Genomic DNA, 27,106 nt, shown 5'->3' on the forward strand with positions numbered 1-27,106 from the left:
GGCCAGCAGCAGTCTTGGTTTTTATAACCAGGGAAGAATATCCAAGTGTGGGGAACACAATGGGAGGACAGGGCTGCAGGCTGCAGTCAGGAGAGGCTCCTTGGAGGAGGTACAGGCAGCTGAGAAGGGACAGTAGAAGGTACTTGAGACAGAGGGAACAGCCACATGGACATTTGATGTGAGAAAGGCTCACCATCTGTGAGACAGGATACTGGATGCTATAGTAATGGGTCTGGAATGTTCTCAACTACGGGACTATTGGGAAGTGGTTAGAAACACTTTTTTAAAGAGGTAGGACCCAGAGAAAGGTTTACAGGTCATTGAAGGATATGTCCTGGAATCTTTCTCTCTCTTTTTTTTTCTTTTCTTTTCTTTCATGTCTTGACCATGAAATAAATAGCTTGCATTCCTGCCATGATGTGCTGCGCCTCCATAACCAGGCATGGTGGCACACACCACCTCCCAGCACTTGGGAGGCAGAGGCCAGCCTGGTCTACTGAGTGAGAGCCCTTTCTGCATTTCCAGAGAACCCTGGCTCTGTCCCCAGAGCCCACATAGCACCTCACACTATCTGTAACAATACTTCCAGGGTCTCTAACTCCCTCTTCTGACCTCCACCAGCACATACAGACAGGTTAAACACTCATAAAATAAATCTTTAAAAAGAAAAGAAAAGGCCTGGTGGGGTGGCACATGCCTGTTGATTCCAGCACCAGGGAGGCAGGGGAAGGCACATCTCCCTGAGTTCGAGGTTACTTTGTCTACAGAGTGAGCCTGTACATATGTGCATAAACACACACACACAAAACATCAAGGACCTGGCATCTGGTGGCGTCAGAGGAGACACACACACACACACACACACACACACACACACTCCAAACCTGTCCACACTAACATTCGTCATGCCAGGGCCGGGCAGGAGCGAGAGGCACAAGTTGTAAGATAGCGTGCTCCTGAGGATGGCGGAGCACCGCGCACAGTGCGGCCTTTTTGCGCTCCGGTTTCGCAGCTGGCCAGAGCTTCTGGGCCCCGACGTGGGCGGTGAATGGGGAGTCAGGTGTCATGGGAACCATGCTGGGAGACGTCCCTGCCACCGCCTTCGTTTCCAGGAGGATCCTGGGGGAGAAACGCAGGCTGCTAGCCAGCCTCAGACCTCGGAGCCAGGGCCTGTCTTGTGAGGGCTCAGTCCTCAGGGAGCGCCATAGATGGAGCCGCCACCCCCGCTGCTGCTCCTTGGAGCCGGCACCTCATCCTGCACCGCAGAGGAGCAAAGGGACCGCAAGAGCAGCCCCAGTGCTGAAGAAGTTACTTCTCGGGAGGCTTTGGCTAGATCAGTTTAAAAGAGATGTTACTAAAAATTACTGGAATAGACCGGGCAGTGGTGGCGCACGCCTTTAATCCCAGCACTCGGGAGGCAGAGGCAGGCGGATCTCTGTGAGTTCGAGGCCAGTCAGGGCTGTTACACAGTGTGTTAGTTTTCACTGCAGCAGCAGGCTGCCTCTGCTGCCAGAGCTACGTCATCACCTGTCGCCAGATGTGACGTGTGCACTCCTTAAAAGTGCCCACTAAAGCACAGCTCATTCTCTTGTCTCTTGTCTCTCTTGCCTCTTCTTTCTTCTTTGCCTCTTGCTCCTCTCTGGCCTCTCTTCTTCCTCTTGTCTGTCTGTCTGTCTGCCGGCCTCTCTCAGGTCCCCACTCCAACATGGCCGGTCACTCTTTCACTCTCCCCTCCCCCTACCCCAATAAACCTCTTGCCCTAAGTGTCCCCCGGCGTCTTTGCTCAGTGGCACGCCTTGGAAGGCCCGCCGAATGGTACCCACTTTGCCTTTCTTTTTTATTTATCATTACAGCATGAAGACACACAAATTACACCGTTACTCTGTGGAAGTGTAATTCATGATAGGTGTTTCCATCATGCTCATGAGCAGATAACAGCAGTAAAGACAGCAGCTCAAAAGACACTCATCAAACCTTCCTGTGAAGGGACTGAAGAATTTATCTTGATTCTTTCCTCAACATCTGAAATTGCTTCCTTTTGGTTAGTGTCCATATCACCTGCATGCACTTCCACCAGCAAAAAAAAAAAAAAAAAAGATAGGGGGCAAACTTATTGTTTCACTGAGTAAGCAATCCATCCTCCCAAAATTGATCATATTTACAACATGTTTATGTCCTGTGTTCTAGGACACTGAGTATCTTCTATTCCGCTGTCCCTACCTTCAATAGTGTTTGCCTTGAGGCAGGAGAGATGACCCAGCAGGAGAGCACTGGTGACTCACCCACGGGAGCCAGGTTTGACACCCAGCACAGACTTGGTCACCCTCTTCTGACCTCCGTGGGTACTGCATACACATGATTCACGGAAATACATGCAGACAAAACACTCAGAGAGAGAGAGAGAGAGAGAGAGAGAGAGAGAGAGAGAGAGAGAGAGAGAGTACCTGTCACTCTTGCTGAGGACCTAAGTTCAATTCTCAGCACCCACATGGTGGCTCACAATCATCCTAACTCCAGTTTCAGGGTCTCCAACATTTTCTTCTGACTCTCACAGGCACCAGGCATGTTAATGGCACATATACATATATGCAGACAAAACATTCATATACATAAAATTAAATAAATCTTTTAAAAAATATGTGTCTCCAATGATAGCCTTTCTCTTAGAAGGACGACTTCAATCCTGATCTCAGGCATAACTTTGCAGGCAGGCTTGCGTGTTCCAAATCTTTGAGAAGGATGTTAAGTGGAAAGTACTGAAAAGAGTTTAATGGGACTCTCAACTCTGAAAATTCCAGCATCAAAAACAGTTTTGCAGGCTGGAGAGATGGCTCAGTGGTTAAGAGCACTGGCTGTTCTTCCAAAGGTCCTGAGTTCAATTCCCAGCAACCACATGGTGGCTCACAACCATCTGTAATGAGATCTGATGCCGCCTTCTAGCCTACAGGCAAGACATGCAGGCAGAATACTGTATACATAATGAATAAATAAAAAACAGTTTTGCCAATTGCCTCCCATATTTCTGCAGCTACTCCATTCACCCATTCTTTCTGCTCAAGCCTCTCTTTCATTGCCTTCATGGCAGCGCTACAATCTCTAGCTGTAATCCTTCCACAATCACCACCTTTTGGTTTACTTGCTATTCCTGGGAACATCTGCAAAAGATGTTTTTGCTTGGGTTATTGTTTTGCCCTCCAGATACTTCAAGTTTAATTAGTTAATTTAGTTAGTTTAATTAATTGAAAGTTTTTAAAAATAAATATTAGTGTGTGATTGTGAGTGTGTGTGTGTGTGTGTGTGTGTGTGTGTTGTGTGTGTGTGTGTATGACCCAGGAAGTCAGAAAGACACCAGATCCATAGAACTGGAGTTTTAGACAGTGACCCACCATGTGGGTGCTGGGAACTGAACCCAGGTTCACTGCAAGAGCCATAAGTTGTAGCTAGAGTTTTTCTCTCCAGGTCCCGCCAAGCCCCGGCAGTCCCGTAGCCCACTTATAAAATAAATACACAGATGCTTATATTATTTAAACTGCTCAGCCATTAGCTCAGGAATTGTCTAGCTCTTACTCTTATACTCAGCCCATTTCTGCTAAGCTATATGTCGCCACGTGTTCTGTGGCTTTACCTGCTGCCTTTACATGATGCTCCCTGGACAGCAGACTGGCATCTCCCCCTCTCTGCCTTCCTGTTCTCTCAATTCTCCTCTCTGCTAGTCCCACTTATACTATACTTCCTGCCTGGCTCCTGGCCAATCAGTGTTTTATTTATCAATCAATAATCCACAGTACTTCCCCTTTTTCTTTTTTTTTTTCAAAAAGGAAAGTTTTAACTTTAACATAGTAAAATTACATATAACAAAACAATTATCAAGCAAGAATTATAGTTACAATATTAAAGAAGATATCCTATCTGTCTTATATTTGTGAGTCTAAGGTTTTATATCTAACTTATCTTTTATCATAACTGAGGAAATTATAATTGTCTAGTCTTCAACTACATCAAAGACCCCAGAAGGATATACTATTACCTGAGAAATGGGAGAAGGATGCAAGCAACTTTCGGGTGTCTTGTAGGGTAGACAGAGACAGTTGGCAGCCTGGACAGCCACCTAATGTTTCTTTGTAAAGTTGAGGAATCTGTCTTCAGCCCACAGGTCTAGAGTCTCTTAGTCATTTCTCTCTGTGTCCTGTAGAATGTCTGGCAGTTTTCTCTGCGAAGCAGGAACCTGAAGGACCATTTCGCCAAGCAAAGTTCAGTGGTCACCTTCCTATGGGTCCTGCATGTCCAGTTGATCAAGCAGTCCAGGCAAGAACAGTTTCTTGCCCAAATGGCTGTTTTTGCCAAGGTGAAGATAAACTCCATATGGAGTGTCTTCCATGCCCATCCTCCTCTCTGAAGTAAATCGGTGCTGCCAGGAGCAGACATGTCTCATTGTCCAGAAAGTCTAAATTTTTAAAACATTTTCATTGCCATATTCTGTAGGTCTTTGAAGTGTTTGAAGATTACCTACCTAAATGAATTATATCTATGTATACCTAGAAAACAACATGACTATAAGTTTGACTATCATAGAAGACTAATTATTAATCTGTATTTCTTAATTATTGATTACAATTTAAATGAGTTACATAAACATCATACCTCAAATGAGAATAGAAATATATATACAGTATAACAAAATTAAGTTTAAACTTGTATCAATAAACTAAAATCCATAGCAATGTGAAACATTTTAAACAAGAAGTTGCTCTTTAAAAGTAGATTCAATAATCTACCCTTTCATCCTATCATATCTATATCATATCCCCTTTTTTTCTTTAGAAAAAGATCACATTTATAATCAACCTGATTTAAATAAGAATATTGGTTTTTCTCTGTCCGACACTAGAGGGCTCGTCTGATATGGGACAAAAGAATTTCTTAACCCTTTTTTTAAGCAATATATTTGGGTTTAGAGAAGGGGTGAGCCAATTCCATCTCCAAAGCCAGCTTGGTATATTTGGGAATTTGGGCATAGCTTCTCTTAGTACTTCCTGCTTGAGGGGGGTGCTGTATCTTATGGGGACACAAAGAAAATTTTAGGATTATGGAGTAGTCTGTGAGAGTGTATCATCTGAGCCAGTTGCCTTGAAACCATTCTGGATGTTGGATCATCTGGGCCATGGTGTCATTGGAGACTTTTATGGGGGTCTTGGCTGGTTAAACCTGATGTATCTTAATCTGGAACAAATCTATAGCCTCTGGCTTTCTGTGGAAACAAAAGCAGAACCTCCTTTCCAAAGCAACATATCCTTACATCCAAATTTTGAAGTCAAGGTACCTTTAAAATATACATTTTGGCATAACTGAACAGCTTTTACGACAAATTTTTTTTTGTAGTTAAAAATCCCATGGCTGGAGAGATGGCTCAGTGGTTAACAGCACTGCCTGGTCTTCCAGAGGTCCTGAATTCAACTCCCAGCAACCACATGGTGGCTCACAACCATCTCTAGTGGGATCTGATGCCCTCTTCTGGCATAAAGTTGTACATGCAGATAAAGCACTCATATACATAAATAATAAAATCTTAAACAAAACAAAAGGGTTGGGGATTTAGCTTAGTGGTAGAGCACTTGCCCAGCAAGCACAAGCCCCGGGTTCGATCCTCAGCTCAAAAAAAAAAAAAAAATCCCTAAGACAACACAATCCAGATTCTCTGTGTAATATCGATCTTTATGTGGCTTATTATTTATACTACCTTTACTGTATCTTTAAAGACTTTATTTTAAAAAAACTATCTATTTCTTTATATAACTGTATTTCTTTTTTCTCTCTTCTAAGCCTATGTACATTTTTACACACATTGTAAAGCACTTAAAGTCTTGTTCCATCTGAATCTGTCTTATTGTGAATCTATTGTTTTAAACTGCACCATTACTAGGGCTAAAATAGCAGTTTTGGCTGGTGGCTCTGCCCACCTCAGCTTCCCGACATGGTGGTGGTACCTTTACTGCCAGCTCTGGGAGCCATCAACTCTTAGAAACAGTGGGTCTATGCTTCTATCAAAGCAGTGTGTAGCCCAGAAACCTCTTTTTTTTTTTTTTTTTTTTTTTTTTGTACTTGCAAAGACTAAATCCACCATGCAGTGCAATGTGCCACTTGTAAACGCCTCATTTCCAGCATACTGCCGGTCAAACGCACACACCAGGAACTAGCCAACTAGAGAGAGTCAACTAGGAAGCTGTTTTTATCCCTGTTTTAGAATCTTTTTTCTCAGGTTTTAGGTGGAAACTCTTGCCCCACGTTGGGCGCCATTTGTAGCTAGAGTTTGTCTCTCCGGGTCCTGCCAAGCCCTGACAGTCCCATAGCCCACTTATAAAATAAACATTCAGACCCTTATATTATTTAAACTGCTCGGCCATTAGCTCAGGCCTACCATTGTCTAGCTCTTACTCTTATACTCAGCCCATTTCTGTTAATCTATGTGTTGCCACATGTTCCATGGCTTTACCTGCTGCCTTTACAAGATGCTCCCTGGACAGCAGGCTGGTGTCTCCCCCTCTCTGCCTTCCTGTTCTCTCAATTCTCCTCTCTGCTAGATCCACCTATACTTCCTGCCTGGCTACTGGCTAATCAGTGTTTTATTTATCAATCAATCATCGACAATAAGTGTTCTTTTTTTTAGCTTGAACATAAAAACAGGTTATAATTCAAAGGTCCAGGATTATTTGAAACAGGAAAATATTTGCTCTATAAAAAAGAGTAAACATGAAGCAGAGGCCCTGTAAGAGTGCACTTGCTACCCCTGGCCTCTTCATTTATTTATTTTTATTTAATTAATTTTTTTTCTATTATCAGCTTGATACAGTACAAATTCTTGTCCTAGTGAAATGTTTCACTGAGGCTTGCCTAGTGATTGAGTAAAACCAAAACTTATAAGCCACAGTCATCCTAGGTAGCCTCCCTGGTTCTGTGGTTTGCAGTCTGATTGTCCTTTGCTTTATAGCTAGTATCCACTTATGAGTGATTACATACCATGTTTGTCCTTCTGAGTCTGGGTTACCTCACTCAGGATGGTATTTTCTAGTTCCATCCATTTACCTGCAAATTTCATGCTGTCGTTGTTTTTCTCTGCTGAGTAGTACTCCATTGTGTATATGTACCACATTTTCTTAGTTCATTCTTCAGTTGAGGGGCATCTAGGTTGTTTCCATGTTCTGGCTATTACGAATAATGCTACTATGAACATAACTGAGCATGTACCTTTGTGGTATGATGGAGCATTTCTTGGGTATATGCCCAAGAGTGGTATGGCTGGATCTTGAGGTAGATCAATTCCCAATTTTCCGAGAAACCATCATACTGATTTCCACAGTGGTTGTACAAGTTTGCACTCCCACCAACAGTGGAAGAGTGTTCCCCTTGCTCTACATCCTCTCCAACATAGACTGTCATTAGTGTTTTTGATCATAGCCATTCTGACAGGTGTAAGGTGGTATCTCAGAGTCATTTTGATTTGCATTTCTCTGATGATTAAGGATGTTGAGCATTTCTTTAAATATCTTTCAGCCATTTGAGATTCTTCTTTTGAGAATTCTCTGTTTAGCTCCATAGCCCATTTTTTAGTTGAATTGTTCAGTATTTTGATGTCTAGTTTCTTGAGTTCTTTATATACTTTGGAGATCAGTCCTCTGTGAGATGTGGGGTTGGTGAAGATCTTTTCTCATTCTGTAGGCTGTCTTTTTGTCTTATTGACTGTGTCTATTGCCCTACAAAAGCTTTTCAGTTTCTTTTCTTTTCTTTTCTTTTTCTTTCTTTCTTTCTTTTTTTTTTTTTTGGTTTTTTTTTTTTTTTTGGTTTTTCGAGACAGGGTTTCTCTGTGTAGCTTTGTGCCTTTCCTTGAACTCACTTTGGAGACCAGGATGGCCTCGAACTCACAGAGATCTACCTGCCTCCCGAGTGCTGGGATTAAAGGCGTCCGCCGCCGCCGCCGCCGCCGCCACCCGGCAGCTTCTCAGTTTCAAGAGGTCCCATTTATTAATTGTTGCGCTCAGTGTCTGCGCTAGTAGTGTTATATTTAGGAAATGCTCTCTTGTGCCAATGTGTTCAAGACTACTTCCTGCTTTCTTTTCTATCAAGTTCAGTGTAACTGGATTTATGTTGAGGTCTTTGATCCACTTGGACTTGTTTTTTGTCCTTGGTGATAGATATGGATCTATTTGCAATATTCTGCATGTTGACATCCAGTTATGACAGCACCAATTGTTGAAGATGCTTTCTCTTTTCCTTTGTATAGTTTTGGCTTCTTTGTCAAATATTAGGTGTTCATATGTGTGTGGATTAATGTCAGGGTCTTCAACTCAATTCCATTAGTCTGTATGTTGGTGTTTATGCCAGTACCAAGCTGTTTTTATTACTATAGCTCTATAGTAGAGCTTGAGGTCAGGGATGGTGATGCCTCCAGAGGTTGCTTTATTGTACAGGATTCTTTTAGATATCCTGGGTCTTTTGTTTTTCCATATGAAGTTGAGTTTTAGTCTTTCCAAGTCTGTGAAGAATTGTGTTGGGATTTTGATGAGGATTGTATTGAATCTGTAGATTGCTTTTGGTAAGATTGCCATTTTTACTAAGTTAATCCTACCTATCCATGAGCATGGGAGATCTTTCAATTTTCTGATATCTTCTTCAATTTCTTTCTTCAGATACTTAAAGTTCTTTATTTTATTTTATTTTATTTTATTTTATTTTATTTTATTTTATTTTATTTTACAATACCATTCAGTTCTACATATCAGCCACGGGTTCCCCTATTCTCCCCCCCTCACCCCCTCCCCTTACCCCCAGCTTATCCCCCATTCCCACCTCCTCCAGGGCAAATCCTCCCCCGAGGACTGAGATCAACCTGGTAGACTCAGTCCAGGCAGGTCCAGTCCCTTCCTCCCAGACTGAGCCAAGTTTCCCTGCATAAGCTCCAGGTTTCAAACAGCCAACTCATGCAATGAGCACAGGACTTGGTCCCACTGCCTAGTTGCCTCCCAAACTGATCAAGCCAATCAACTGTCTCACCTATTCAGAGGGCCTGATCCAGCTGGGGGCCCCTCAGCCTTTGGTTCATAGTTCATGTGTTTCCATTCATTTGGCTATTTGTTTTCAATAATTGAGTAAAACCGAAATTTATTATAAGCCACAGTCATCCTAGGGACCTCCATGCTATATATATATAGCCTCTATGGTTCTATGGGTTGTGGTCTGATTGTTCTTTATTTTATATCTAGAACCCGCTTATGAGTGAGTACATACCATGACTGTCTTTCTGGGTTTGGGTTACCTCACTCAGGATGATTTTTTCTAGTTCCATCCATTTGCTTGCAAATTTCATGCTTTCATTGTTTTTCTCTGCTGAGTAGTACTCCATTGTGTATATGTACCACATTTTTTCCATCCATTCTTCCGTTGATGGGCATCTAGGTTGTTTCCAGGTTCTGGCTATTACAAATAGTGCTGCTATGAACATAGCTGAGCATGCAGATACTTAAAGTTCTTATCATACAGGTCCTTCACTTGTTTAGTTAGTGTTACCCCAAGGTATTTTATATTATTTGTGGCTATTGTAAAGGGTGATGTTTCTCTGACTTCTTTCTCAGCCCTTTTATCATTTGTGTATAGGAGAGCTACTGATTTTTTTTTTAGTTGATCTTGTATCCTGCCATTTTACTGAAGGAGTTTATCAGCTGTAGGAGTTCCCTGGTAGAATTTTTGGGGTCACTAATGTATACTATCATATCATCTGCAAATAGTGAAAGTTTGACTTCTTCCTTCCCAATTTGTATCCCTTTGATCTCCTTTTGTTGTCTTATTGCTCTAGCTAGAACTTCTAGTACTATATTGAATAAATATGGGGAGAGTGGACAATCTTGCTTGTTCTTGATTTTAGTGGAATCACTTTGAGTTTCTCTCCATTTAATTTGATGGGGGCTGTTAGCTTGCTGTAGATTGCCTTTACTATGTTTAGGTATGTTCCCTATATTCCTGATCCTCTAAGACCTTTATCATGAAGGGGTGTTGGATTTTGTCAAAAGCTTTTTCAGCATCTAATGAGATGATTATGTTCTTTCAGTTTGTTTATATGGTATATTACATTGACAGATTTTCATATGTTGAACCATCCTTGCATCCCTGGGATGAAGTCTACTTGGTCCTGGTGAATAATTTTTTTTGATGTGTTCTTGGATTCAGTTTGCCAATATTTTGTTGAGTATTTTTGCATCAATGTTCATGAGGGAGATCGGTCTGTAATTCTCTTTCTTTGCTGCATCTTTGTGTGGTTTGGGTATCAGGGTAATTGTAGCCTCATAAAAAGAGTTTGGTAATGTTCCTTCTGTTTCTATTGTGTGGAACAATTTGAAGAGTATTAGAATTAGCTCTTCTTTGAAAATCTGGTAGAATTCTGAGCTGAAACCATCTGGTTCTGGGCTTTTTTTGGTTGGGAGAATTTAATGACTGTTTTTATTTCCTTAGGGGTTATTGGTCTATTTAAATAGTTTATCTGGTCTTGATTTAACTTTGGTATGTGGTACCTATTAAGAAATTTATCCGTTTCTTTCAGATTTTCCAATTTTGTGGAGTAAGGTTTTTGAAGTATGACCTGATGATTCTCTGGATTTCCTCATTGTCTGTTGTTATGTCTCCTTTTTCATTTCTGATTTTGTTAATTTGGATGTGCCCTCTCTGCCTTTTGGTTAATTTGGATAGGGGTTTGTCTATCTTTTTGATTCTTTCAAAGAACCAACTTTGTTTCATTAATTCTTTGTATTGTTCTCTTGGTTTCTATTTCATTGATTTCAGCCCTCAATTTGATTATTTCCTGGCATCTATTCCTCCTGGGTGAGTTTGTTTCTTTTTGTTCTAGAGCTTTCAGGTACGCTGTTAAGTCATTGGTGTGAGATTTCTCAAACTTCTTTATGTGTGCATTTAATGCTATGAATTTTCCTCTTAGCATTGCTTTCATAGCATCCTATAAGTTTGGATATGTTGTACTTTCATTTTCATTGAATTCTAGGAAATATTTAATTTCTTTCTTTATTTCTTCCATGACCCTTTGGTGCTTCAGGTGGGCATTATTCAGTTTCCATGACATTGTAGGCTTTCTATAGTTTTTGCTGTTGTTGAAATCTAACTTTAAGGCACGGTGGTCCGATAGGATACAGGAGGTTATCCCAATGTTTTTGTATCTGTTGAGCTTTGCTTTGTGACCGAGCATGTGGTCAATTTTCGAGTGTTTGTTTTTTGAGACAGGGTTTCATTGTGTAGATTTGCTTGTCTTGGAACTCACTGTATAGAGCAAACTGGTCTTGAACTCCCAGAGATATGCCTGCTTCTGCCTCCCTAGTGCTAGGATTATAGGTCTGCACCACCACACTGGCATGGTTTTCTTATTTTACAATAAATAGTTAGACACAATAATTCCTTTTCATTTCTGTTTGTTTTGGTTTTTTGTTTTATTTGTTGTTTTGTTTTGTTTAGACAATAATTCTTGACTCTGAATGATAAGTCCAAAGAAGTCCCCATTGTTAAAATGAGGCCCAAGCATGCTGGTGACATCATAAAGGAGAGTTCCGAGACAACAGACAGGATCTTCCTAGAAGCCTAGGCCATAGTTGGCGTTGATCTCGGCTTTAGGAGAGAAGGAGATCCAGGAAAGGTCCTTTGGGTTCTATGTTCAAGCTCTCTTTGTTCCAGGGGTTCCAGTACAATCACGGATAAACCCTCGAAGATGGATGATGCTCATCCTGAGGCACACACTAGTAAAGTGGATCCAGGCCATTACTCATCACACTCCCACACACACCATAGGCCAGTCCACAACGAATCCCATCATCATCGTGATGCCCATCACCAACCATCTCACAGTCCTGGTGGATCCCACCATCAGAATGAATCCCAGCATGTTCGTGAGTCCTCAGACCGGGAAGGTGCTTTCTCCCCCCATCAGTCCCATCACCATAACAGACCTCATCTCTCCACATCACCTGATAACATTCCTCACCATTTTGGTGGGTCCCATAATGAATCTCACCTCCATACTGAGTCCCACCAGCATGGCAGACAGCACCAAGATGGACATCACTATCACGGAGGGCACCATCGAGCTAGCGAAACTTTGTCCCACCTCTCCTCTCCTGAGTCACACAGCCAAAGGGATGCTTCCCACCATGGGAAACCCCATCATAGTACTTCGCCCCACCATCCTGGTGAATCCCATCATCAAGGCCACCGTTACGGCAGGATTCACCATCCTGAATCCCAATACCACCGAAGACAGTCTTATTATGCAGGGAACATTTCCTTCCACTCCTCTGAGGGGTCCATCCACCAGGAAAGATCTCACCTCCATAGCAGCCATCATGGAGGCCATCAAGCTCACCATGGTGAGCATTCCCACCACAGAGAGCACCATCGCCACAGAGAACACCGTCATGGAGAGCATCCTCACCACAGAGAGCATGGGGAGCATCCTCACCACAGAGAACATCCCCATCATCGCCATCAGAGCATCTCCCAACTCTCTGCCGCATTCAAGTCCCACAGCACCCTTGGCATCTCCCCTTCTCATATGGGAACCAAAAGCTCGATCTATAGCGTGCCTCAGTCGCACATTGCAACTCGGTCTTATGCCTCTCGTGTTTCCAGCAAAGTCCACCCCAAGGACAACTCCAAAGAATCAGACTCCTGGAGTGGGGATGAACAAATTCAGAAGCGCAAAAGTGAGTCTTTCCTGGGCCTGCGACCCAGACTCCTACTCCCTTGCTCAGATTCTTGCAGATCTAGCCCAGACCCTGACCTGGCTTTCCACACATCAGGAAGCTCAGTTCTCACCTGCAGTGGCATTCCATCAGCCATTTTCTCCTCTTGCTGCTCACTGTCCTGCCCTCTATTCCCTAAGCTGTACGATTCTGAAGGCCACGCAGTGTTCCTGCATTTTGTCACTGCTTTATTCATGGCGTGTTCATGTCTTGACCATTGAGGCTCTCATCAAATGTGGATACCTGGTCTTTCTGGGTCCCTGGCAGTACAGGGAAGAATCTAGGACAGTTGCTGCAGTCACAGGGTCCAAGGCTAGGGGCGGGTACAATCAAGGCCAGCTAATGACAGAAGCCTACCATCTTGTATATCAGGACATTTGCCTCTGTGGGTTCTGTCCTCATGTGCCTCACTATGTAAAACAGTTGCTGAGGGCATATCCTGGTAACCAATACTAAAAGAAGAAACCTTGACTCTTACAGTCTCCCAGACTCTCTGCCTACTAGTTTATCAAAAACAACAACAGTCTCATGGATAACCAGAGAGGAGCAAGTGACTTACTGAATGGGAACAGGAAAGGTAGTTGGAGGAGGGATGATTTAGCAGGATCTTAAACTAGAAAGATCATCGAGATGGCAGGATGCTAACAACAATTAGGTTTTCTTTAAGTTTCCATATGGGCAAAGATCTGGAGTTGTAGGGTCAGGGTCTCTTAGGACCTACCAAACCAAATCCCAAACAGCTTGGCCCCTGATGTGGAAGATTTAAGGACTGTGGCCCCAAGACCAGCACAGGGCAAGCATAGTGTTCCATTAGTGAATGGGTAAGAGGAGGGATAGTAATGAACCTTTGCCCATCTGGAAGGGTGCCTGGGACCACTGTGCCCCATCACTACCTGCCTGGGCATAACTTTCTGATCTCCTTACAGGGACCCAGCGGGCCCACAAGAAGTTGCACTCTGGGAATATCTTCCAATGGATTTGGGAAAAAATAAGCCACCTCTTTTGGGGTCTCCGGAAAATGATGATGTCACTGACTCAGTCCCTGGGCTTTGAGACCTTCATCTTCATTGTGGTCTGCCTCAACACAATTATCCTTGTGGCCCAGACCTTCACTGAGCTGGAGATCAGAGGTGGTAAGAGTCAGGTGGTACTGTCCTTATGCTGAAGACACTTGATGTGGCTCCAGGGCTTCCCATGAGCCTGATCCAGTGCCAGAAGGTCTTTAAAACTTGTTACTTTATCTTCACCCCCTGGCAACTTGGTGACATTCCCAGAGGTAGAAATATTGCTGAGAACATTGTAGAAACCCCACTGAACTGTAGGCTGTGCTGTTCATGATGTAGCCACCAGGTGGCGCATATGCTCTAAATAGATATTGCTGGGTGCGGGGGAGGGGGGGGGACGGGGGACGGGGGGGGGGGGTTGGGTTGGGTTGGGATGGTGGGAATCTTGGGTCTAGGAGAAGAACCTGGAAACCTCTACCAGGAGGCCCTAGAAGGGTTAAACAAAGCTTGAGAATGCTGGCCTCTGAAGCCCAGTAGAGTAAGATGAAGAAAACAATTCACCACATGCCCACAGTTCAAGGCTGAAGTTTTAGGACATGTTAAATGCATTTATGCTTATAAACAACTTTATCAAGTAGATTGTTATTGTTCCCATTTAACAGACAGGAAAACTCAGGAACTTAGTGTTTAAGTCACACAGCCATTTAAAGGAGCTAGGGGCCTGGGCACATGCCTTTAATTCCAGCAGAATGAAGCAGAGGCCAGCAGATCTCCATGAGTTCAAGAGCAGCACAGCCTACATAGAAAATTACAGGTCAGCCAGAGCTACATAATGAGGTTTTGTCTAAAAAAAAGAAAGAAAGAAAGAAAGAAAAGCAGGCAGGTTCAGCCTGGGTGTTTGGCCTAAATGAGGTCCTAGTGATGAAGGGATGAGCAGGAGTGACCGGATGCCAGGGATTGTCACTAAGAACACCTCTATTGTCCCCACAGAATGGTACTTCATGGTCTTGGACTCCATCTTCCTCTCCATCTACGTCCTAGAAGCCATGCTCAAGCTGATTGCCCTGGGCATGGAGTACTTTTATGACCCATGGAACAATCTGGGTAGGTGGGTAGGTTGTGAGATGGAAGAGGCTGTTGAACTGCCTCGGGGGAGCTGAGGACAGAAGAGGAACAGAGATGGGATGCTGGCTTAGACAAGCTTGTGGGTCTGGGCTAAGGGTCTGTTGGGCCTCCTCAGCTCAAGCACCCCTCTGCCCTCAGACTTCTTCATCATGGTCATGGCAGTGCTGGACTTTGTACTCCTCCAGATCAATTCCCTCTCCTATTCATTCTACAACCACAGCCTGTTCCGGATTCTCAAAGTTTTCAAGAGCATGAGGGCGCTGAGGGCCATCCGGGTCCTTCGGAGGCTCAGGTCACTGCTGTCAAGGCTGCTTGCCCTGGTGTGGGGGTTCTCTCTCAAGGAAAAGGGCACAGGAGCCTGGATTTCCAGGGACTCCACTGTGACCCATTTCAGGGATGGTGGTGGGTTGGCACTGTGGCCCCTTGCATGCTTGGGATAAGCCTCCCTAGGGTTCTTGCAAGAATCGATTTACTTTCCAGGGAAGGATGGGAACATGACTAAGTCACCAGTGAATTAGGGACCCCCTAATTTCAATGCCCCGTCTGGTTATTGGGTGCAGCTCTCCACTTCCATCCCCACTAATTCAGACTCCCTCTCCACCACTACCCACAGCATCCTCACCAGCCTCCACGAAGTGACGGGGACTCTGAGTGGCTCTTTGCCGTCCATCACAGCCATCCTCACCCTCATGTTTACCTGCCTCTGTATCCTGCACATGGGGGTTGGGCGGCTGCTGGCACCCTAGGGCAGACGGGGGTTGGGGGAAGCGGGTCTGCAAGGGGCTGAGTGAAACCTAGTGAGGGGTGGGTACAGCGGAAGGCGTTCTGGTTCTGGTTTGGCCCTGAACAGCTGCCGGTCCTCTTCTCTGTGGTGCTCCGGGCCCTCTTCCGGAAATCGGACCCCAAGCGCTTCCAGAACATCTTTACCACCCTCTTCACCTTATTCACCATGCTCACCTTGGATGACTGGTCCCTCATCTACATGGACAGCAGGGCCCAGGGTGGGCAGAGGGCAGGGTCCAGGGCATGGCGGGTAGGAGCTAATGGCTCAGTAACGCCTGCCATCTGCGGGCTGCTGACACCTGCTAGAAAGAGTAGAAACTAGGGAATGCCTTTTGATTGACACTTTCCCTCCACAGGGGCCTGGTACATCATCCCCATCCTCATGATTTACATCATCATCCAGTACTTCATCTTCCTCAAGTGAGGCTCCTGCTTTACTGCCCAGCTCCCCACCCGACCCATCCCAGCCCTCTCACCCTGGCCATAGGCCACACTGGACTCAGAGGACAGTGCGTGGCCTCTTCTCTGGTGTCCCCTTTAAGAGCTCCCCACTGTCCCCTCTACAGCCTGGTGATTGCTGTCCTGGTAGATAACTTCCAGATGGCGCTTCTCAAAGGCCTGGAGAAAGTGAAGATGGAGGTACCACACACATGGGGGAGGCCGGGGGACAGAAGAACAAATGCTCCAGCGTGGGGGCCAGGGAAGAAGCCCTGGTAGAACTGAGGCCTTTTATCTAGAAAGCTGCCCGGGTCCATGAGAAGTTGCTGGATGACTCTCTGACTGAGCTCACCCAAGCAGGTACTGGCCGGTCCTTCCTTCTTCACATCCCCTCCCCCTCCTGAGGAGCCAGGCTACTTCAGGACTATAGACTCTGAGATAGGAGAGGACTATCCAAGTTTAGAACTTTGGTCCAAAGGACTCTAGACTATCCTCTAAAAGCCAATTCAATTCAGCAATTTTTTATTTCTTTTTTATTTTTATTTTATTTTTTTCTTTCAAGACAAAGTTTCTCTGTGTAGCTTTGGTGCCTGTCCTGGAATTCACTCTGTAGACCAGGCTGGCCTCGAACTCACGGAGATCCGCCTGCCTCTGCCTCTTAAGTGCTATGGTTTGTTCTTAAGAGTTACTTTTTTCTTTGTGGTGGCAAAATGGTCAGCTGCAACCCTAGTTCCAAGTCGTCACAGTGTAACGACCCCTGCTCTCTCTAGCAGAAAATGTGGTCCTCAAGCCAGTCTTACTGAGTCACACATGTGATCCTAGCACTTGGGAGACTGAGACAAGAAGAGCTGAGCTTCAAGTCTAGGGCTAGCCTGAGCTACAAAGTGAGACCCTGTCTCAAGCAACAACAGTAATGAAGAAAACATGATCCCCTTCTCCCAGCAGTCCCAGTGAACCCCCAGAGGTGTGCCTCCTTTCTTCTGATTGATTCCCATGCCTAGGGTTTTTGTTGTTGTTGTTTTCCGAGACAGGGTTTCTTTGTGTTGTTTTGGTGCTTGTCTTGAACTCACAGAGATCCGCCTGGCTCTGCCTCCCAAGTGCTGGGATTAAAGGCCTGTGCCACCACCGCCCAGCCCCATGCCTAGTTTTGAACCAGTCACTCTAGCCTTTGATTGACATGCTTGATGTCACATGTCAGTGGAGTGGCCATGGTAGTAACCCCAGCTAGACCACAAGGACTGCAACAGGATGAGGTAGGACACTTGTGCCAGATGAAGACAGGCTGGGCATGTAGTTCAGTGGTACCCTCTTATGTGGGAGGCCCTGGGCACCACCCATCCCTGTCACCACAAACGATGATGATAATAATAGTGATGATGATAATTATGAAATTAATTTCAGTTGGGTGTGGTATGCACACCTTTAATCCCAGCACTCCAGCAGACAGAGGCAGGCAGATCTCTATGAGTTCAAAGCCAGCCTGGTCTACAGAGTAAGTTCCAGGCCAGCCAGGACTGCACAATGAAACCATATCTTTAAGGAAAAAAAAAAGAGAGAGAGAGAAAGAAAGAAAGAAATGCAAATGAAAAAACAAAACCACAACATGCTCCACAACTAGAGAAGCAACCTTTTATGGGTGTGCTGGTAAGAAATTCCTTAGAGCCTCTCTTAGATGCCCTGATATTTTTTTCCAATACAGGGTTTCTCTGTGTAGTTCTGGCTGTCCTGGAACTCACTCTGTAGACCAGGTTGACCTCAAACTCACAGAGATTGCCTGCCTCTGCCTCCTGAGTGCTGGAATCAAAGTCGTGTGCCACTACTGCCTAGTTAAGACCTCCCTTATACTTTCCTCTGCCTTCTTGAGTCCAGTCATTTGCCTGGACATCCTCCTCACCATGCCTCTCTCCATCCAGACGCTGAAGCCCAGATGAGCGAGAGTGCCTTGCAGATGCAGTTTATCGAGAGAATGTTCAGCACCATGACCGAGAAGTGAGGAGGGGGAGGGAGGGGGAGGCCTTGGTCCAGGGCAGGAGGTCTGGAGGCCTAATGGCGGGCTGGGGGAAAAAAGAGCATTGCCTGTCTCTCCTGGGCTGCAGGACGTGGGTGGAAGACTCAGACTTGTTTCCACTACCACGACTGGGACCTGGGAACCATAAGCACCCCTGGACAGTGGGGAGCAGCACCCTGCTCCCGGAGGGTCATGTTGCCTGCTCCGCACATACCATAGCAGTAGCGGGGCTTTCTCTTTGCTCTTTATTAGAGAAGTATCCTGACCCTTGTCAGATTCGGGCCCCCCGAGGGTGCCAGGGACCCAAGGAGGAGTCATACTCTAGTACTGCCATTCAGATCCACGCTGCCAGAATCTTTGCTGGTTCACTAGACTGACAGGTTTCAGCCTCGTGGAAGGTTAAAGGGGGGCTGTGGGGAATTGTTGGGGCAAAGTCTGGAGGCCACATGGTCAAACTTCACCCGTCCCCGACCCTGGCCAGGCCAGCTCAAGATTCCTGCTGAAGACGAGAGTGCTTGGCAATAGGCTGCTGTCTCTTGGTTCTTAGGCCTAGTTCTCTTGAGGTTCTTTATGAAAGCCAAGCCCTGTGCCTCTGCCCCACAACCAGCCTGGCTCTAGATCACTACTATGCAGGGCATCCCTGAGAGCTGACATCCCCTGGTCTCTGCTTACCGTGAGAGAATTCAAGGTCGGCAGCCTAGATTCAGGATCCTGCGTGATCAGGCTAGTGCCAGCCTCCTTCGTGTCACAGATATTGCTCCCTATGGCACAACCTTGTGTTGTCCACATTCTTTCCTAAGCTTGCTCACTGCCAGGCCTCTGCCTACACGACTGCTTTCGGTTAGATCTTGGTGCCGGGCTCGGATGAGCAGGATTTGAGGGAGCCCGTTTAAATCCTGATCCTGTCGCCTGCTGCACCACTCTCCTGTTTACCCTGCATGTTCTAGACCCGAGCCACACTGTAGCCTCTGCTATACTTCTTCAGGGGTAGAGTCCCTAGCGGTGCCCTCCACTGAGAGTACCTTTCAGTGTAATTTTGGCTTTTCACTCTCCATTGAACTTAAGCTCTGATCCTCGCTCCTCCTTCCCCCTCTGGATGAAGTCCAGGCTATTTCCTCTATCAAGGGCTCTCAGCGTTGTGTTGACACTTACAATGTGTTGTAGTTGTCTGGGTCCAAGGGTGACAGCTCTTTCTTGTTCGTCTCAACATCCTTGGAGCAACTTGCTTTTCCTCTTCCCAGTGTTTTTGGCAAATGGATTGATAAGATCCAATGGGTGGATGATTGTTAGGCTGAGTGGGCGGATCCAGGGAAGAACAGGTAGGTGGGGGTAGGTAAGTGTGGAAGGTGCAATCGTCAGACAGATGAGTGAGGGACTGGGCACAGGATGGACAGGCAGGAGGTTGAGTGGGTCTGTGTTTAGGCTTGTGCAGATAAATGGGCAAGAAGATGAGTATAAAAACAAGTGTATGTGCAACCTAAGTCAGAAGCTCATTTTTTAGTAAAAGGGGGACCTGCAGGGTCCTGGCCCCCGTTTTGGGTAACTGTTGCCTTGCTTGCTGACCTTGACCTTGATATCCTCCCTATGCTAATTCCTTGCCGGGTTCCACCCTCCTGAGTGCTTAAGGTATGTTCCTTGTATTTGTATCCTGCATAATGGGCATTAACAGCTTAGATGCAAGATTGTAAAACATCTATAGCAAACTTCTGCCCTCCGGGGTTCTCCCATAGTGCTGTAAGCCTGTATTTAAGACCTCTTCCCTCCTTCGATAAACAGCATTCGGCATAAAAATACATAAATAAATACATAAATAAATAAATAAATAAGTGTGTGGCAGGATGGATGATTAAGAGATAAGCCATTGCTGATACCTCTATGGCAGGCACAGACAGGGACATTTTGGGTATTGGACAACAGGCAGACTCATCAGTTCTAATGATATACGCTGGTAACCTCAGCTCCTTGGGAGGCTGAGGCAGAAGGATCACAAGTTCAAAGCCAGTCTGGACAACTCAGTGGGACCTCATCTCAAAATAAAAATGTTAGGGACTAGAAGAGATGGCGAAGTCTGTAAAGTGCCGTCCATGCTCAAATGAGGGCCTGAGTTTGGACCCAACACTCAAGTCAAACACTAGGTGTGGCAGTGCATGCCTGTGCCTGCAATCCCAGTCAGGAAGCCCCCTGTGCCTCGCTGGCCAGTCAGCCTAGCCAATCAGTGAGCTCCAGCTTCAATGGCAGACACCACCTTCAAAAATAAAGTGCAAGTCCAGCAGTGGTGGCACATGCCTTGAATCCCAGCACTAAGGAGGCAGAGACAGGTGGATCTCTGGGAGTTCAAGCCCAGCCTGGTCTACAAAGTGAGTTCCAGGACAACCAGGGCTACACAGTGAAACCCTGTCTCTTAAAAAAAAACAAACAAACAAAAAAAAAAAAACCTGAACAACAACAAAGTGGAGAACGGTAGAGGAAGACACCCAGCGTCGACTTCTGGCCTCCATACACATGCATACATTCACGTATACCCACATGCACACATGTGTACACAAACATACGTACATACACAAAGTAACTAATAAGCAAGATCTATAAAAAGAGACTCCTGGAGACAGAGGTCCAGGTCATAGCAGGCAGAGCCGTGTGAGAGCCCCGGGAACACAGTCCTTGTCTCTGCCCCCCAGGCAGCGGGACCTCCACTTCCAGTTCCTGCAGTTGGTGGCCTCGGTGGAGCAGCATCAGCAGAAGTTTCGTTCCCAAGCATCCGTCATCGATGAGATTGTGGACACTGCATTCGAGGTGAACCAGGAAGCACCGGGGCAGGGGAAGGTAGAGAGAAGCTTGGGGGTAGAAGCTCTTACCCAAAGGTGCTTCTGAGTAACAGGCATGGCATTGGCCAAGTCTGACCCAGGTTCACTCATACACACCCTATCTGACCCCACAGGCTGGAGAAGAGGATTTTGGGAAATGACCCTGAAGAGCACCATCATCATATTGACTCAAGTCTTTGGGAAGTGGCCTGCCAGGGTGGGTTGGGACAACTCCCTAACTCTGCTGGCATTGTTATCCAGAACCATGCTGGACTGAGGTCCCAGCAGAATTTTAAAACCCCCAGGTGGCTCTGTTGGAGCCCACTAGGTTTCCTAGTGGCTGTACCCAGCAGGACTGGATAAGAGGTTGATTGGACCACAGGCCTGGGTACCAGGTGACTGTAACTAGCAAGGGGGAGATCTTTTGCTCCACCCCTTGGCATTGTTATAAATAGACCTTTGGAATAAAGCTCTGGCCTGGTGGATAAGGCCACCCGAGTCTGTCCTGTGTTTTCTCTCTTTACTCATTCCTCATTCCTCAAGAGTTCCTGGGGTAAGTGTGGGGGCTAGTCTCCCACACTCTGTCCTCACTGGCTAGCCTGATGCAAAGGGCAAGGGTCGCTGGACAGTGTGCTGCAGGCATATGTCACAAGCTGCAGGTGGAAGGGGCTCTTCTTGGATCCCTTCTGGCCTCACCAGGTCCCAGCCTCCCAGCTCAGTCCAACAGTGCATTAGAAGAGATCAGAAGGGTGGCACAGGAAGAGAAGCCTGATGCCAGGCAGTGACGGTGCATGCTTTTAGTGCCAGGATAGCCAGGACTGGTACACAGAGAAACTCTGTCTCAAAAAACAGAAACAAAACAAAAAGGAACCTGGGTGCTGATGGAAGACTAAATGAGAAGTCCTTTGTTTATGGGAGGAAAGCCTGTCTGGCCTGGGGTCAGGAGAAAAAGAGCAGACTGGAACATCCCAGAAATGCCAGGATTACATCAGACACCAGGCATGGGGCCCAGCACACAGGTTTATCAGGAACCCCATCATCTACCATAAGGGTACCAACCCAGTGGGAATATGAAGAGCCCAAAAGGTCGATAGTGGTGCACACCTTTAATCTCAGCACTTAGGAGACAGAGGCAGGAGGATCTCTGAGTTCTAGGCCAGCCTGGTCTACAGAATGAGCTCCAGGACAGCCAGGGCTACACAGAGAAACCCTGTCTTGAAAAACCAAAAGTAAATAAAGAAAGAAAAATTAAAAAGAACCCAGATTTAAAAAAAAAGGGGGGGGTGAGCTGGTGTGATGGCTGGGTGGTTAAGATCACTTGCTGCTCTTCCAGGGAACCAAGTTCAGCTCCCAGCACCCATAACAGACTACTTACAACCACCTGTAATTCAGCTCTAAAGGATCTGACAGTTTCTTTTAGCCTCCATGGGCACTGCACTCACAGGCTCAACCCACACACAGACACACATGCATTCACATAAATAATATTCCCCAAACCCCTAGAGGTTAAAGGTCATTGACATCCCCTTTCCCACCTGAAGTAAGACTACAACCTAGTGAAGGGGCAGAGGAGGCCTCTGATCTTCCTGACCTCAGAGCAGATGGGGACAGGGCCATGTGACATGGACCAGCTACTGTTGGGAGAGGGACACAGAAAACGGCTGGGTCTGCTCAGGCTGCTTTAGGGCTTAGATGAGTCCCACGTGTACTGCCTGAGCCCTGGAAGGATGTCTGGAGCCCCTGTGGGCCTGCCAGTTGGGACACTTGTTTGTGCTAACCACTGAGTTAAGGTGAAGCTCAGGTCTGGCCCAGGGGTTCCCCATCAAGGGTTAGCCATCTTCCATCACTGATAACCAACTTACTCTTAGTGGCGGCCAATGCAGGGGGTCATGTAGGCTGGAGGGACTCCAGGATGGGAGATGGAGGATGGTTTGACCAACACCCACACAGACCATCGGTCTTCGCTAGAAAGCAGTGCAATCTCTGGGACTTGAAGACAGAAACATCACTTGGTGGAAAGTCCTCTCCCCAGCCTTGCTTAGTCATGCCCAGCTCCAGGAATACACCAAGCAGAGGAAATGTCATCTGGGATTTGGGCACAGATTGCAGGGGTGGAGAACCACTTCCCGGGCTTCCTTGAGTCTAGCCTCTCCCCAGGCCTCACACATTCATTCAACAAGTATTTCCTGCCATTCCCCTGTACTGACTCCATGCTGGTATCTCCTGCTTGTGAAACTTGGGAAACCTTCCAAGCAGTGACTGAGACACAGCACAAACCGAACTGCCACGGGTTTGTCAGGTTCCCACAGCAGCAGGGCTGCAAGTTGTCCCCGTGTTGACATCAAATTCAGCCCCTCGGGTGCGTCAGGCTTCCCAGGTGGCGCTCAGTCTCCACTTCTTCCCAGATGTGGCCTTTGAGGGCTGTAGACAGAACCCGACTGTAACTGCTGTTCATGAGGTCACAGAATTGGGTGGGAGGAGCGGGATTGGACAGGAACAAGCTCGGTGTGAGACCTTCCTTAGAAAGGAGAGGGGTAGCCGGGTGGTGGTGACACACACCTTTAGTCCCCAGCACTCAGGAGGCAGAGCCAGGCAGATCTCTGTGAGTTTGAGGCCAGCCTGGTTTACAGAGTAAGATCCAGGACAGGCACCAAAACAACACAGAGAAACCCTGACTGGAAAAACCAGGAGGGCAGGAGGCGGGGAGAAGGCATGAATAGTGAAGAGTGGCTGTCTGGTCACTCTCCACACCACACCTGCGATGCCAGCTTGAACCTCGCACCTCCTAGTCAGTGCTCCCAAAACAACCGGTGACCATAGTCTGTCCCCAGGGTGGGTAGATGCACGTTAGTATGTCTGAGCAAGACTTCTGGACATGATTCAGGTGCTGGCTTGGGAGGGCAGGGAGCCCTGTTCGTAGCTCTAGGTTACTTCCTGCTTCTCCAAGGTATGTGCTTTCTGCCTGTTTTCTCTGCTTGTTTTTAGGCTGTGTTAGCAGCATTTTCAGGGCATGTCTATCATATCTATTAGCACCTGAGTGGGTCCTGTGACTGCCCCCCCATTCGGTTATGTGTATAACAGGAATTGTGTCCACAAAGAAACATACAAAGAATGTATTACCTGTTTCCTCCAATCCAACATAGCATTGAAGGGACCCTGTTCCCTCCCTCGAGAGAAACCCTCCAGGGTAGCAAATTTGCTCTTCTTCCCTCTGGTGGTCCAGGGCCCAGACGCGTGATATCTACTCTGTCTGGGCTCCTCCCACTCCGCCCGGCAGGGTTAGGGAAGTGAGGTCAGTTACTAGCTTCGAGGCCTCTTGGCCTGTGGGAATGCTGAAGGAGAGGAGGTCATTTCCTGCTACCAGTGTGCACAAGATTATTTGTGACCTGGGAACCCAGCGCCCTGGAGCCCACAGAGTTCATCATCCAGGCACATCTTACACGTCTTCTGAGTACTGGGAGTTTAGCAGGGTATGGGCTTCCCTTCAAGTGCTCATGGACGTGGGACTAGACTGGATTGGCAACTGCCTGGAGGCTCCTCCCGTAGCCAGGGTCATTTCCTGTAAGGTCAGCTGTGGACTTGTGACAGAGGCTCCAGGGGCTTTAGTTTGGGAACATACATGGCCAAACATTTCAGACACCGAGACGGGAAGTGCTTTGTTTGCTGTTCCAGACTCTAGCTCGCTAGAGGAGAACAAGATGCCTTGAGCTCGCTGTAACTCTGCTGTCTGATGCTCTGTACCGCTTTATCATGTGAGAGCAATAAAAAGATCTATGCCACTAATAAACTCACTGGCCTGGGTCATCTGCCTTTGCAGCCCTCCTGACCACAGCTTTCTTGTTTTTCAGATCAGGGTTTCTCTGTGTAGCCTTGGCTGTCCTGGAACTCACTATGTAGACCAGGCTGACCTTGAACTTGCAGAGATCTGCCTGCCTCTGCCTCCCAAGTGCTGGGATTAAAGGCATGCACCACCACCGCCAGGCACAAAAGGCACTGGGTCTCCTGGGTTTGGAGTTACAGGTGGTTGCAAGCAGCCATGTGGGTGCTGGGAATCAAACCCAAGTCCTCTGCAAGAACAGCCAGTGCTCTTAACTATTAAGCCATCTCTCCAGCCTCCTGAGCCCGGCTTTTAACTGTCTGTCTTTTCTCATCCCCATCCTCCCTCTCAGAGTCCCAGCATGAACCAGGAAGAGATGTTGGTCCTGTTCACACAGACATCCCTGCTGCGACTAGTCTCAGGCCATCATCCCTCTGTCCCTTCTATGACGTTGTTTCCTTCTCTCTTACCCCTGAAACTACTGAAAGTGTCTGAAGGCCGCTTCCCTTTGAGGAATGCACCCTCAGTGAGCCTCAGATGGGTCAGCAGGGGCTCCCTGGGGGTTAAGGGCATAGGGCCCTGTCAGCTGTGGGGTTCTGAGAGTCACTGGGAGCAGAGTGAGGGTCAGGGTGAGGAGGCACACAGGAGAAACCAATGCAAGAAGCAGGCCTAAGAATTTATTGCAGCAAATGCGGCCCGTGGCCCAGAGGTGCGTCCACCCCCACGCTTGTTCCCGTGGGGTCTCGCCACGGTCACCCTGGGGCTGGTTACACCTGCTTACAGTCATGCTTTAGAAGCTGAGTAGTGTTCTTCCAGGGGACTTCAAGGAGCTCAAAGTCGCAACGCAGCCTCTGAGGAGAGAAGGCATTGGATAAGGAGGGTAAGCTTGGTCTTCCTCCTCCCAGCCTCCTGCCTGCCACATCTCTCTGGAGCCAGAGACAGACCATTGGTGATACCATAACATGAAGTCGGATGGCAGGAGATGATCCCAGATCTATCAGGCAACTCCCACCCCAAGAAAAAAAAACACACTCTCCTCCCTGCACCCCACCCTGGCCTGAGTCACACAAAGACCAGACAGGACAGGTCCGGCCAGGCTTTTGCCTGGCCAGATAGACTAGTCAGGATGGACAAGCTAAGGGCCTCAGACTCTGCAGAGGGCTGGGCTGGAGTCAATGCTGTTACCTCCTGCTGCACCCCTGTGGCCAGGGGGCAAGTGGTGAGGTCCATGTGGTCTCCAGAGACTCTGGTCTTTCTGCACTCCGTGCTCTCTAAGTCCATAGTCAGGTAGAACTTGACGCCAGTCACCAGCTGGGAACAAGACAGGGCAGGTCAGAGATGCCCGGGAGCCCGGCCTGTGTGCCTACTCTTCCAAGCCTTCGACTCCGCCTGGCAAACGCAACACTCTGGCCTAATTCAGACCTGGAGTGGAGGTGGGGGCTTCTAGGTGAGACCTAGGGGTGGAGCCTAGGCCCTGAGGAGGCTGAAGAGCCCTGTAGTACACCTGTCCGCAGCTAGGGCAGATGTGGAGAAGGACACGCGATACCTACTCTGTCTGGGCCCCTCCCTCTCCATCTGGCAGGGTTAGGGAAGTGAGGTTAGTTATACCAAAAGTGGTTGAATCCTGCAAAATTTTTTTTGATCGTTAGATAACGTTGGTTGCCATAGGTTTTGCCAGTCATCTGTATTTAAGTATTTCATAAAATGGGCTTGACGTCATGATTGACTTAGCGCCCTCTTGTGTTTGGTAGCGGGCCAGCGGCTCTCTGGCCTGTCCCGTTCCCTGTCCTTGTCCCTCTCCACAGCCACTGTGTCCCACAACCACCACACCTGATAGGATGCACCGACGATTTTGGTGTCTCGGAAGTAGTAGAGGCTGTTGCTGCCCATATTGTAGCTGCTCACAGCTGCCTGCGCAGCCTTCTGCGCCCGCGGGTCGTTGGGAGACAGGTTCTGGCGTTCTCCGGTCATGCGGCTCCGGCTCCGCAGCTCTGCGCGGGCGTCCGGGGACAGAGTCAGGAGGCAGAATGCGAGCAGGGCCAGGCCCATGGCCAGCGGGAAGTGAGGACGCTCCATAGCCGCAGAGGTCAGTGCCACAGCTCCATCCCGCACGGCTTTTACGGGCTCCGGGGGCCCCGCCCGGCTCCGCCCACCGCCTGCCTGTTTCCTTAGCAGGCCTGGACCCGCTGCAGGTGCCTGGGGGCGGCTGGCTGTACCTCCCCCACCCAGGAGGACCAGGGCCCGCACACATGTCCCAGAACCTCTACGTACAGGGATGCTGGCCTATCATCCCTATCATCCAGGAGGGAGAGGACAGCGACAGTTCACCAGCACCAAAGGCCACC

General features: G+C 47.4%; 2 protein-coding genes across 2 annotated transcripts; one reads left to right on the forward strand and one right to left on the reverse strand.

Moving 5' to 3' along the window:
* The first annotated feature begins 1,074 nt into the window (after positions 1 to 1,074).
* Positions 1,075 to 21,447, forward strand: Catsper1 (cation channel sperm associated 1). Its single transcript, XM_015999080.3, has 13 exons — positions 1,075 to 1,281; positions 11,630 to 12,743; positions 13,709 to 13,915; positions 14,777 to 14,890; positions 15,050 to 15,203; positions 15,525 to 15,616; positions 15,769 to 15,912; positions 16,051 to 16,114; positions 16,261 to 16,333; positions 16,432 to 16,492; positions 18,046 to 18,121; positions 20,819 to 20,933; positions 21,079 to 21,447. Exons 1-13 carry the CDS (start codon positions 1,075 to 1,077, stop codon positions 21,103 to 21,105), a joined length of 2,448 nt encoding a protein of 815 aa, XP_015854566.3. The 3' UTR covers positions 21,106 to 21,447.
* A 3,978-nt stretch (positions 21,448 to 25,425) lies between these two features.
* On the reverse strand, positions 25,426 to 26,914 carry Cst6 (cystatin E/M). Its single transcript, XM_006980599.4, has 3 exons — positions 26,592 to 26,914; positions 25,947 to 26,072; positions 25,426 to 25,612 (listed from the first exon to the last, which is right to left on the reverse strand). The coding sequence occupies exons 1-3, from the start codon at positions 26,835 to 26,837 to the stop codon at positions 25,529 to 25,531; spliced, it is 456 nt and encodes a 151-aa protein (XP_006980661.1). The 5' UTR covers positions 26,838 to 26,914; the 3' UTR covers positions 25,426 to 25,528.
* Positions 26,915 to 27,106: the final 192 nt, after the last annotated feature.

The sequence above is a fragment of the Peromyscus maniculatus genome, chromosome 1 (genome assembly GCF_049852395.1).
Source record: "Peromyscus maniculatus bairdii isolate BWxNUB_F1_BW_parent chromosome 1, HU_Pman_BW_mat_3.1, whole genome shotgun sequence".
NCBI classification, from domain to species: Eukaryota; Metazoa; Chordata; class Mammalia; order Rodentia; family Cricetidae; genus Peromyscus; species Peromyscus maniculatus.

Coding starts and splice junctions, on each gene's coding strand:
- Cst6 (XM_006980599.4), bottom strand. CDS start 26,837: ATGGAGCGTCCTCACTTCCCGCTGGCCATGGGCCTGGCCCTGCTCGCA. Junction 26,073..26,591: donor TCGTCGGTGCATCCTATCAG/GTGTGGTGGTTG, acceptor TCTTGTTCCCAG/CTGGTGACTGGCGTCAAGTT. Junction 25,613..25,946: donor CCACAGGGGTGCAGCAGGAG/GTAACAGCATTG, acceptor TTCTCTCCTCAG/AGGCTGCGTTGCGACTTTGA.
- Catsper1 (XM_015999080.3), top strand. CDS start 1,075: ATGCTGGGAGACGTCCCTGCCACCGCCTTCGTTTCCAGGAGGATCCTG. Junction 16,115..16,260: donor CAGTACTTCATCTTCCTCAA/GTGAGGCTCCTG, acceptor TCCCCTCTACAG/CCTGGTGATTGCTGTCCTGG. Junction 18,122..20,818: donor TTCAGCACCATGACCGAGAA/GTGAGGAGGGGG, acceptor TCTGCCCCCCAG/GCAGCGGGACCTCCACTTCC.